At 43.7% G+C, this 13,176-nt stretch overlaps 1 protein-coding gene across 1 annotated transcript in view; it reads right to left on the bottom strand.

Annotated features, from left to right (window-relative positions):
- Window positions 1-10,455: 10,455 nt before the first annotated feature.
- Window positions 10,456-13,176, bottom strand: part of LOC306766485 (solute carrier family 66 member 2) — a 56,104-nt gene continuing 53,383 nt past the window's right edge. The window contains exon 5 of the mRNA XM_079254265.1: window positions 10,456-13,071. Coding sequence (XP_079110391.1) covers window positions 12,897-13,071 — 175 coding nt within the window. The 3' untranslated portion in view covers window positions 10,456-12,896. The remainder of the gene's footprint in view (window positions 13,072-13,176) is intronic.

A 13,176-nucleotide genomic window follows, 5' to 3' on the forward strand; every position in this document is an offset into this window, starting at 1 on the left:
ATATACATTATATATATATATATATTATATATATATATATATATATATATATATATATATATTACACATTTTAAATAATTGATTAATTCATTACAGGAGCTATAGCTGACATTAAAAAAAAAAAAATCTCGCACAGTGTTCCAGCTGTTTAACGCATTGATTTATAGATTGGTTTCTTAAAACATTTAAAAAATAAAGCAAGGATTTATATACACTCGGAATATATTTTTTCACTGACTTCTTTAACTTGAGCATGTTAGATGTACATGTTGTATTGGTCTACAAAGGTGTTGACATGATAAATGATTAATGATGACATAGAACAGTAATCCAGATAACTATTGGCCTGGTGTATAAACCACAGATTCTAAGATTTCACATCACAATTACATCAGATCACATCCGAATAAACTGCATAAAGCACTCTGCATGGCTGTGGTGCACCTGTGCAACTCTCAAAGACAGAACAAGCACATTTCAGACATAGTTCTCTTCAAAATGTCACAATAAGAAGGGAAATGCATTTTGTAAAGCATGATTCATGCAAATCCCATTTCTAAATTTTGTGATCTTTTGTGAAACTTCACAATGAAACGCAATCAGATGCAAAGTTGCAAACATCACTCGGTCCATGTCTTGCTAACTGAACTACTTTTATTTCCAGCATGTAAGTAATTATTAACCCAGACTTAATTTCAAAGAGTTCTACTTAAGTTGACGTTATCTTGGCAGATTCCTCACAAAGGAGACCTCTGATTGAATCCCCATCAGCCACTTTATCTGCAAGGTGTGATAAAACCAGAGATCATCAAGCCTTTAGGCAGCATAACATGCGACTAACTTGGAGTTTAATACCTGCCAGTGAAGGTCAGTAATGGAGCGTGAAATACTGCAGACAGCCTCAACAGAAGTAACGATGGGAGGAAATCAGGTTGGGTCTGATGGCTTTCAGGGGTTGTGACCCATTTCATCGGCTCCATCATCTCCATGTCTATCACAGTCTACATCCTCATCATTATTAACCCCTTCCTGTCCACATCACCTGTCCAGCAGACCATTCATAGGCTGCTGATGGGCTGTGCAGTACCTGCAGCCTGCTTGTGTCATTCTCTTCTGTCCACATGACAGACATTATAATTACCCCACCTGAGAGCAGGACCAGGCTTCACCAGAAGATTAATGGTCCGAGAAGCTAATATAGACTTCCAGTTTTCAGTTTATCTGCCAAGTTGGATGTAGTTTAATTTGAATCTAAATTGAGACATAAACTGAGAAGGGCATAAAAGAGCTGCTTTTTGTGGGGAAAGAAGAAAGGAACTGATTAAAAATGTTCTGCAAACTGGGAGAGCGGGGAAGGCAAGGGTACTGACCTCAATCAAATGTTGAGCTAATTGCGTGAAGGATGGTGGAATTGATTGTGAAGACGGTTCGGAAGAAGCTGGAACGAGAAGGAGTAATCACTTCTGGCTGGCCGGGGAGCAAGTTTGCAAGGACAGCCGGGTTTATGTTAATAAGGTTGCAGGGAAGTTTTCCTGATGGCTGCTTTTGTTGTGGTTGTTTGTCTTGTTGATGAGAACGCAACTGACGTGTGTGTGTGTGTGTGTGTGTGTGTGTGTGTGAGAATAGATGGATTTTATATGAGTGAGCTGCATGTGTGATCTTACAGCAGTGTTGCTGAAGCAATCATGGGGTGAAAGAGGCCGCGGTCCGCAAACACACACAATCACACACCTGTCGGACCCAGAAAGCGCGCGGGTAAACAAACTGGGAGGGGGGCATTCACTCTCAATTTGAGGGCCAGATGTGGCTCTCTGACAAGGTGGCGATTCCAGCCTGGACTCCACTAAACTCGAGTGAGGCAGAAATAAAAAGTTCGAGCTGTGCTCGACCGTAACGTTGTTTCTGGTCGTTATTTTGAGAAAACGAGGATGATGATGACAGAATAACTCATTTCAGACTCGACAGACGTACTGGACGGTTTTGAATGTTCCCTGATCCGACATCAGCTTGCGTCGGCTGCTGGTTTGACTGGCAGTCTGCGATGACCGACCATGTCAGTAAATCTCCTGCGTTGCTTCCTTCGTAGGTTTTGGGTCATCGTTTATCGTGACGTCCAATCAGATCTGAAAAAGGGCAGAAAGCGAACCCATAGATCTTCAGAGGTCATGCGGTTGCTTCTGATCCAGATCCGCTGGAAGCCCTGCATGCCCATACCATCATTCAGCCGCCACCGTGCTTTACATAAGCTGTGCTGTACTTAGGATCAGGAGCTGCTCCCAGTCTTCTCCATACTGGTCCAGAACTGAGTTGGCTTGTTGGCAAAGGTGGCTGGTCCTGTCTGGGCGGCTGTTCCGGCCAGTCCGGGCGGCTGTTCCGGCCAGTCCGGGCGGCTGTTCCGGCCAGTCCGGGCGGCTGTTCCGGCCAGTCCGGGCGGCTGTTCCGGCCAGCTGTTTCGACCAGTCCGGCGGCTGTTCCGGCCAGTCCGGGCGGCTGTTCCGGCCAGTCCGGGCGGCTGTTCCGGCCAGTCCGGGCGGCTGTTCCGGCCAGTCCGGGCGGCTGTTCCGGCCAGTCCGGGCGGCTGTTCCGACCAGTCCGGGCGGCTGTTCCGACCAGTCCGGGCGGCTGTTCCGACCAGTCCGGCGGCTGTTCCGACCAGTCCGGCGGCTGTTCCGACCAGTCCGGCGGCTGTTTCGACCAGTCCGGCGGCTGTTCCGACCAGTCCGGCGGCTGTTCCGACCAGTCCGGCGGCTGTTTCGACCAGTCCGGCGGCTGTTCCGGCCAGTCCGGCGGCTGTTCCGGCCAGTCCGGCGGCTGTTCCGGACGAAACAGTCTGGCCAGCACTTTTGACAACATCGGGGGTGGGCAACTCCGGTCCTCGTGTTCCACAGTCCTGCAAATGTTAGGAGTTTCCCTGCGTCAACACACCTGGAACACATCAAACCTAATCAGCACACTGGTGCAGAGCTTGACATCAAACTCTGCACAAGTCTGTTAATTACCCATTGATTTGAATCAGGTGTGTTGCAGCAGGGAAACTCCTAACATCTGCAAGGACTGTGGAACACGAGGACCGGAGTTGCCCACCCCTGGACTACGTGATAAACAGCAGTAATTCCTCCAGTTTGGATGCAAATCCCTCACATGAAAGCAGAGTTTCTTACTGCGTGTTTTGGTAACATATAGAAGATAAAACCTTCTGTCAGCTTCTAAATATGCATGTTCCCGTTTCCAAACACCAGAAAACAGACGGAACTTACAGTAAGTGAACAACCTGTCCTCTTTACTGAGCTAATGATCCTAAATTAATCCCAAAGATGGAGAAACTGAGCTGTTTGGCCATCTGTGGATTTCCCTCCTCAGACGGAGAAACGGCAGGAAAAGCAGAACACGGGGGGAGCAGCCGCTGAAGTAAAGGCGGCCGAGTCGGTTTATGTTCAAGACTGAAGAGAAGAAATAAATAAACATGAAACAGGCTGCAGCAGTTTTCCATGTGAACGTAGAAATCCCTGTAATCTTCTTTATGTTTATGTTGTGATTTATTAAATTATACATGCAATTCCTCCCTCTGATGCAGCGGTGGTTCTGGCCTCCTGGTTACAACCCAGATGAAATCATCCATCAGAGGGGTTTGATCTTCATCCTTATGGGTCATTCCCTCCTCTTCATGTACTGTAGAGCTGAGCTGGGCCTCCACACCATCTGCCTGTTCAGGTCTGCTTCCCTCTACGCTGAACAAGCTTTGCATGGAGAAAAAATACTCCTAGATCCTGTGAGGCAAAGCACGTTTCACTGTACGGCACATTTCATATCCAGGATAATTCAAAGTGCTTCACATAAAACATCAAAATATTATAAAAAAAATAGCTATTAAATTAACAAAAAAGGAGCAAAAATCAGTAAATAACAAATTAAAGTAAAATCATTAAAAACAAGAGAAAATAGAGAAAAAATAGATGCTTTAGTAAAGTAAATATAATGTAAATATAAATAAAAACTTGTATTATCTCCCTTCAGGTTAGTTAAAATGGAACAAATGAAAATGTCTAAATTATTGTTGTTATTGGCGTTAAAATAAAGAAAATAGAAAGAAACTGAACACAGGAATACTGAGACATGATGCATGTTGAAAAAAAAACAGTTGACCACAGAGCTGTAAAACAAAACAGATAAACTTCCTCAGTCCACATAAAATAAATAAATATCCAATAAAAAGAAATACTATGATAAAACAAAGTACTATGATAAAATATCCTAAAAACAGAAACATCAAAGCCGAATGAAAATTATGAAGATGGAGGAAAAGATCATTTAAAATAGGTAAACAAACTCCAGTAAAACCAACGCAGAGAGTGCAGATGACGGGAAAAAACACGCCAAGGCAGGGTGCAAAGTGCATGTAACACACACACACACACACACACACACACACACACACACACACACACACACACACACACACACACACACACACACACACACACACACACTCTAGAAATGCAACAGAATAATTAAATAAAAGATGACTGTAGTTTGAAGTAGTCCTGACGTAGTAACGCTGCCAGGCTTCGGCTGCTGAAGGACGTCCCATGATGCACTGAGCTCTTCCTCTTCATCTCTCTGCTCCTCATCTTCATGTAGAAACATACGACAGTACCGGCATCATTAACGTGTTTCTCCTCTCTCTGCAGGTCTTCCTGGATAAAAGCTGCATCATGCTGGTCTCCTTCCGGTCTTCTCCACCCAAACCGGTCCAGGTCCAGATCCAGGTCCAGGTCCAGGTCCAGATTCAGGTCCAGATCCAGGTCCAGGTCCAGGTCCAGATTCAGGTCCAGGTCCAGATTCAGGTCCAGATTCAGGTCCAGATCCAGATCCAGGTCCAGGTAGTCCTCCCTGAGCCGGTTTTTCCTTCCCACTATCGCCTCGCGCAGCTCAGGATGGAGGATTGGATCCAGGTCCAGGTTCAGTGCAGCCTTTGGTTTTGCTAAGCTCGCCTATTGATTGTGAATCGTAACTGATGTGTCTGTAAAGTGTCGTGAGACGACGTTGTTGTGAAGAAATGCTGTAAAAATAAAACCGAACTGAATATAAAAACATAAAATCAGAAATAATCTGTTTGATTGCAGCGTCAGGAACCTGCACAGTGTCAATACGGGTGAATTTGCTGGATTCCCTTCTGTCTCGTCGATGACATCGTTCTTGCATTGCGTAAGAGCCGTTGCCATGACAACGACATGATGGATACAGGAAGCAGCGATAAGCAGAAACTTCCGGAGTGTAACATAAACGGTTTGTCTGCAGCTGCATGTGACACAGCATCATGCAGGTGAAGCCTGAAGACACAAACTACAAGATTTTTGTCTTTTTTTTTTTTTTTTTTTTTTAACAACACACTGAAAACAGATGATTCCATAATTCCCTTGTTTGTGTTAACATCCCAGCTATGAATGGCCAAGTTATGAAGAAAAGAATGGAAAATCTGAAGCAGCAACATCGTCACTCACTGTGGATTCTCCACAGAAACACAAACTTCACACACCCTCGGTTTGGATGGACATAAGGTCTGAACACACCTGCAGAAACATGGAGAAATATTCCAGCTGTAGTGAGATAAAAACGATGAAGTAATGCGACGAAACATCAGCAGTGAAGGCTTTAAAAGATTTCTGCATAAACAGGCTGCGGTCTAAAAATAAAAGACCCTCCAGTCATCTTTACATGCTGCCCCGTCGGGAATCTTGTCCTTCCCCTTCTCCCCCGTGCCTCCTTCGTCCTCTACAGTCTCTGACCTTGAAATTAACTCATCCATCTTTAGAGTTTGATCCCGCCCCCCCGTGTCCAGCCCGCCATTACACGCCTGAGGGGGCCGACTGTTCCGGACTGGGAGCCATGAGACTCCATGGGTTTCCTGAAAACACACAGTTCAGCTTGCACTTTGCTGCTCCCTCTGATGCAGCTTTTCCCTCTCGTCCTAAAACGTTAAGTCCATTTCCTGCCTTAATATTCATGTTTAGGCTTCTCTGTTTTCTCTTCCTCCACCGTAAAATAAATGATTTATATGACCATGTTGTGGTCGAGTCCCTAAAATAGTGCAGGATAACTTCCTCTCCCCTCATCTTGCGGAGATCTGTCCAGGTCAATCTGCTTTTGTCAAGTTCAGCCATGATGGAGTAGACAAAGCAAAATGCTTCGAACTGAGGAGATCTGCTGCAGATTCCTCTCAAACGAAACCATCTGCCGCCTCAGAGACCAAATGAGTCTCTTTCTTCTCACTCAAGTCTTCCTTTATTTTATACTTGATAAAAGGAGGAATAAATCACTGAATCACTGAGATCAGTGAAGGTAAAGAAATTCAACTCCAACCTGTCCTGATGAGGATCAATTTTGACTGAGAGGTCAAATGTATAAAAACATAAAAATTACAGTAAAGCTTCATAAATAAGGTTTTTTTGTAGTTTCGTAAGGCTGCAGTTCTGCTAGTGGTAGAGGTGCAGAGGAAAAGCACGAATTAAAAATAAAATTTTTCTTCCTCGTTAAACTTTAACGTCACCAACCAGCTAAAATAATGACGACGCAACAAAATGAGAAAAGTGGAAAACTAATATGATCCAAAATGTTTAATAGTTTCTTTTCTCCATCACCAGAAATCTGAAGCCATTAAATCTGGAAAGATTAGTGATTTATTTCTGTTCAGGCAGCAGGGAAACTGCTTAGATTCAGGTTCACGCTGAACTGAAAAGTTCTGACTTTCAAATAAAGAAACACATTTCAGTCGTTGAAAAAATCATTAAAATGATTAATAAATCATTAAAATTATTTTGATTAAATAAAGCATTTAAATTTGGACCTTAAAGGCAGAAGATGTAAGATTTTAAGGTGATTCTTTCCAACACTAGGTGAGTGTCAGGTAGTGAGCAAAACCTACAGACTGTATATAAAAGATGGGCGGAGCCTCCGTGACGTCACGCGTAGGTTTCTGAAGAGCTGAATTGAAGCTCGGTGGGCGGTTCCTATCGTCACCATCTTGGCAGAGGCATGCGTGTCGTCTCACCCGGAAAATACAAATATGGGCAAAGAGGTGGAGCTGAGAGGGGGGCTGTGAGCGTCATGGTGGATGATTGACATAGAGTGAACTCCGAACTTTCTGTGGCTAAAAGCTAACCGAGCTAACCCGGAGATAAAAGGAGCTAACCAGTTAACGGAGGTAAGTGGGCTAAAGCTAAGTCATGTCGTTAACCGGCTAAAAACCGTGGTTGTTCTACGTTCTTCTGACTTGAAGCGGGAGATCGGGTACCTGTCAATCATAAGGACACGCCCCTAAATATGCCGAACTTACTTTTAGACGGGCGAGTTAGAAAAAACATCACTCCGCCCACAGTTGTCATGAAGGTAAACCTGACCTATTAAACCTAAAATGGATTTTTGTACCAGGCTATAAACATGATTATTTCTGCTGTGAAGTTGGTCTTTTTAACATGGGAGTCTATGGAGATTTGCTGTTTTGCAGCCCCTAGTGGATGAAGGGGGAACTGCAGTTTTTTTACACTTCCGCATAGGCTTCACTTTTAACCGCTGGAAGTTGCCGCTTGGCAAAACCCCAAAACTTGCTCAGGGCCCTGCGCCTGCCGATGACATTGCAGTATGTCATACCGTAAGTTGGTCCGTACAACTTACAAAACTAGTTTTTTCAGCTAGTTTGTTTTTTTATTGGTAGGATATACGGACAACATTCATATTGGAAGGACTCTAAAAGATTACAAAATTAAATATTAATGCGACTTTATGTTAATGTTAGCTATTCCTGTTTAGTTCATAATTGCAATATTTATTCACAATTTAACCAGTGTTATACATAAATCCCAAAACAGCGTTGTTTTGCATGCTGCATTACTTGGACAGGTGTTTCACTGCGACGGCGAGCTTCGCTTGGTGGAGGTTTAAACACGTTTCAAAAGTATTGACTAGTTGCCATGATAATAAAATCGATACATGTTCAGATTGAAAAGGGTTTTATTGCTCCAGGGAAAACATGTTTGGTTTTGCCAAAGGAAATTTAAAATAAAAGTGAAAATATCTATTGATGAATTAGAAACCGCGAGCATCTTATTAAACTCTAATGGAGCGCAGACGATCTGGTATCTACAGCAGAACCACTTTCATTGTCACTGTTCACAAAACCCAAACTTTATTTTCAAGCTGTGTGATGACATCCAGTAGTTCAGCTACAAGTACACCGGTAAGTAACAATTAACAGGTTCTTCCTCACACTGAAAACCATAATTTATTATGTTGTTTTGGAAAGTAGTGTGTAAAAACTACAATATAGCATACGGATTAAACAGTGCTAGTATGAAGAGGCTAAGCTACGTGCTAAGCTAGCTAAGTTGCTAGGTTAATTATAAATTTATAAATATGTTTGCATATATTCAGCTTGTTATTTCAGATTCCTTTAATTTCTGACACTTCTGACAGTAAATTCTGCATCTTTAATGAGTCATAATTCATGGTTAGCTAAAAGCTGACAGTTAAAGGCAGAGGTAGGCGATACTCCCAACTTAGGTATTGATCGGATATTAACCAAATCCAAATCATCAATACCGATACCGCTACTCATTTACTGGTTTTCTTCTCTAATTACTTATCATAATTATTATCGTAATAAAATAAAGAAAAAAGCTTTTGTTCAATAAAACATTTTATTTTATTGTTTTATTTTTGTTTATTTTGCTTTTTTTTTTGTAAATATAAAAAACAACAGCAAAACCAGACAATAATAAAACGACTGTTTTTCCATTTTCATCACAATTTTTTAAGAAAAGTGAAGTCAAACGCAAAAACTGCTATTTGTTGGTTTTTTGTTTTTTTTTTGTTTAGATATTTTGGCCCAAAATCCAAAATTAGCGTTAGTATCGACATAAGGGGGGTCATGTGACCAGCTCTTTTCCAGTAAAGATGGCGCAGTATGGAGCAAAAAGCAAAGTTTTACTATGAATTGGGAAAGGAAATGTGGGAGAAAGTCTTTTGAAGAGTTGTGTCAAACCCTCCGCAACAAGTGGAAAAACCCAAAATGATGCTGTGCAGCTACCTCGCATTAGCCACAAATATCGTACAATCTCGTCAGCTGTACGAGATTTTACAAGAACCGCGGCTTACAAGCTAAACACCCTTCAATAGAAACACCTGCAAATCACAGTTGTACTTTGGGAAAATTGGACAAATCTTGCTTTTATTTAGCTGAAACTGTCATGGAAACGCAGCGACAAGCAAAGATTAAACAGAAGCACCGAATAAGTGCACAACATCCCTAAAAGATAACGGTATGCACCAGCAGGAAAAAAAGCAAATATGAGAGGAAATCTCCTGGATGACAGTCCTGAAGCTGGCCAATGAAACCACCCCACATGCCTCCCAATCAGACCTTTTCACCTCCTAAACTACCCCGCCTCCATTTCCGGCTCATATAGAAGAACCAAAACAAACGACACCTGAAAGAACTGATTGAAGTGTAGACGCTTAGTCAAGCATGTTTTCAGCAACATACATGTATGAACGGCAGCTTTTCACCTTCTGAATGAAGCGCGGACGCTCAGCAGAGCAGGAAGGTGCACATTCCCTTCACCTGCAGCCTGATGATTCATTATTATTAATAAATGGAGCAGGGAAGGGCAGAGCGGCAAATCACAGACCTGGTGAGCAGGTGGACTATTTTAGCCCACCTCATCTATCATTAAAACAAGCCACTGCATAAGCAGACATGTTGGATGATCAGCTGATGGATGGCAGGACAGCAACGCAGGAAGGAAGAGGACGGCGGGCTGCCAGAGAGCTCCATTACGGACAAGATTTACTATGAAATGGCTTAAGTACATCTAAGTCAGTCATTTTTGTAGGCGTTGCAGTCAGGTAGACCGTGATACAGGTACACACACACACACACTGCACAGCTTTTAGTGGACTTATGAGCACAGTAACCAACAGGTTCTCCATCCAGCCTGTTCTTCTTTAGCTCATCTATAAACCATGGAGACGCTGCCATTATCCACCGTATCCAGTTTAATATTTCAGCATCCACACTTCCTCTGCATCTCCGTCTCTCCTGCTGCTGCCATGTGCATCTTCATGTCAGAGAGACAAAACCTTCCAGATGGACTCGTTTTAATTGATCCACACACAGCAACACCGTCCGAACTCGGCTCAAACATCTTCAAACACAGAAATTCAAAGGTTGTTCCCCTGATCTGGAAGTCTCCCGTCTCTTCGCTGCACCGCAGCTGCAGTGGGAATTCCTCCACAGAGAAGGTTTTCACACAGCCATGAGGTTCCTCGCAGTGGCAAAGCTCCACACGAGGCTTTAGGTCAGATTATTGGTAGAAATCCTGTGAAAATCCTGCTGAAAGGAACAGCATTAGCTTCACCCATTCCTCCCACAGAGCCAGGAACGACACAGCAGCACAGACCTGAAAAGAAACTTTCTATTTTAATGCTTCACAAACAAACAGCGGCTGTCAGACAGGTGTAACAGGTGTCAGCTGGTGCATTCACAGACCTTTACAGCTCCTGTAAATCTCACTTCCCAGCATCTTTATTTGGCATCTTTGGGTTTGTTTAAAAATCAGTAACAGGCTGTAATAAATAATCACATTTAAACACATCGCACATGCATAAAACTATAACTCACACATGCTTTTCTTTGGCTTCTGCTTTTTTTCATTTGAATTAATCGTAGCTGAAAGGCAATAAATCCATACGTGTGGTGTGTGTCATGAGAAAAGGCAACATGTTCAGCTGAATCAGGGAGGCGGCTACAGTGAGGAAGACGATGTGAAGATACGCACCAGCGTGTGCAATGCAGACATGATGCAGCAGCACACACACACACACACACACGTTCAACGCAGCTAATGTGTGTTCAAACAGATTAATGAGACTCAAATGATGGAAAAGACACAGAAGAGCAAAGCTGAGCGCTTGCAGTGCATCAGGCGGACGTCTACATCTTTTAGCACGTCTCATCTGCACACGTATGACGTTCCGGGCTGGGCCAGATGCAGCAGATGATCCGAACGGCAGCGTCATGTGATCATGACTGAGGGAAAGTTTGCAGGAACGGCTGGGAGTGTAAAAGGTGACTGAAAGGCAGAATAACCCCCTCGGCTTCATCAGCAGAAAACCTGACGTGGTTGAAGTGAAAGCTGCTCTGACTACTAATCAGCTGCTGGAACCGACTTTATTCTCACCCTGCAGAGCTTTCACATCGAGAACCGGCTGAAAGTAGCACAACTCATCTCCCGGCTACGCAGTTAGATTAGCGTTTCAATCATAAACAGCGCTTTTTAAATAAAATATGAGAAGATTTTTTTAGGGCTGTAAAGGAAGATCAATGCTTCTATGAAGGCTGTTCTGTTTCCCTGAAGCACACAGGAAGGTGAAGCTGCGTGGCGGGGGAAACAAAGCGGGAGGTGAGATGGTCTGAGCAAACATCATTCCAGCTTTGAAGACCACATGGAGCAGCGGAGAGGACGTCACCATGCCGTTACGCAGCCTGTCGGCCGTCTAGCGAAGCGTTTAGCGGAGACTTCCAGGCGTGGTTATGGCCGCCGTACAACACACACTCTGCAGGAAAGTTTCACACTTCTGTCTGTGATGCTGGACGGAGGAAACTTGGTCGTTTAGTAGCAGAGTTCTCCCAGAAGCTTCACTTCGCCTTAATTCAAGCGGAATTTCAGCGTTGATGTGGACGACTGTCTGTTTTACAAGCCAGTCTCGTTCTCAGCTGCTTTTCGTTTTTCCCGACTGTCCGACGACTCGACAGAAAATCCGACCTCATGCCTGACCGTCTTCATCTTCGGTGTTCCGAACATGCCAACGTTAAGCGCAGCTAACCCTGCAGGCGTACTCCAGGTGCTGCTCCTTCACCGGCATGCATGTTGTCGTGTCATACCTGCATTTTTGCATTCACTCTTTGATTTCCTCTGAGTTGAATTTTACAAACTTCTCGTGTCTTTTTAATGTTTAATGACGTTTCAAAGGGTTGATAGTGCGACACTACTCGGACTTTAACTTAGTTTTAAAGTTTTGGACCACTAAAGAGGCATTTCCTCTTGGTTTGGGACAGAAAATTGACCATTTAGTTAAAACTGAATGATTCTGCGGATGAACCGGGTTTGTGCCGTTCCTCCTCCTGAATGAGCAAAGCGAAGACGTCAGCGGAGAAAAGCCAATGCCTCAAGTATTCCGTCGTGCCGTCGCAGTGAGGATTAGACGTTTTGCATTTCATCTTATCGACTGTTCTTCCTCCATTTTAACTAAAAGCTGCATCATGTGTCAACTGAAGCGCGAAAAAGCAGAATTATGCATTAACAGGCTTGTGTAGTCACCATTACATGATGCACATTCTGGAGCTGCATGCCCACGGCTAAAATCAATTTCAGCTACGTGGAAGCACACACACACACTAACACACACACACACACACACACACACAAACACACAGCCAGAGAAGCATGCAGTGTATCACAGGAACAGTCCGTTGCAAAGAGGAGTGTGAACAGACTCATCGGTCAAGCAGAAGGTTCTGGTTGCAACAGCTGCAGAGATCTGCTGCTAAAAAGCAGCCAGTTCGACTAATCACTCCCTTCACCCCAACAGTCATGATCCACAGACAGCAAAGAAGTCAGAAAATCTACCATGATGCTGTCTGGTCACACCAGCAGCGACAGGTTCGTGTTGTTTTGACCTACAACTGGAGTTTTTAGGCTAAATTAGCAGCTTAGCATCATTTGGAGACAGTTTGGTTGAATCTGTGTGAGATTCTTTACAGAAAACTGAACATTTCTTTAAAAAAAAAGGACATTTTCTTTGGTTTTCTCCACATTCTGGACTCATCACAGAAGTCATGATCAACCAAGTTTGTCCCGCGTGTCTGGGCTGTACAGCAGGACCTGTAGCAGGATGGCCACGTCAATCAGGATCTGAGCAGAACCGCACACCCAGAACTGAGCTGGACTGGCATTGACCACGAAGTAGGTGGTCTTGAAGACGTCACCGGCGGTCCACAGCAGCACCATCTTCACACTGGAGTAATGGAGACACACACACACGCGGTGAAAATGAGAGTTCTTGTGTGAGGAACATGTTGACATCTAAACAAGCTGCTTTCCATCTTCAAGTTGGATCAAA

The sequence above is a fragment of the Telmatherina bonti genome (genome assembly GCF_933228915.1).
Source record: "Telmatherina bonti genome assembly, chromosome: 2".
Lineage (NCBI taxonomy): Eukaryota > Metazoa > Chordata > Actinopteri > Atheriniformes > Telmatherinidae > Telmatherina > Telmatherina bonti.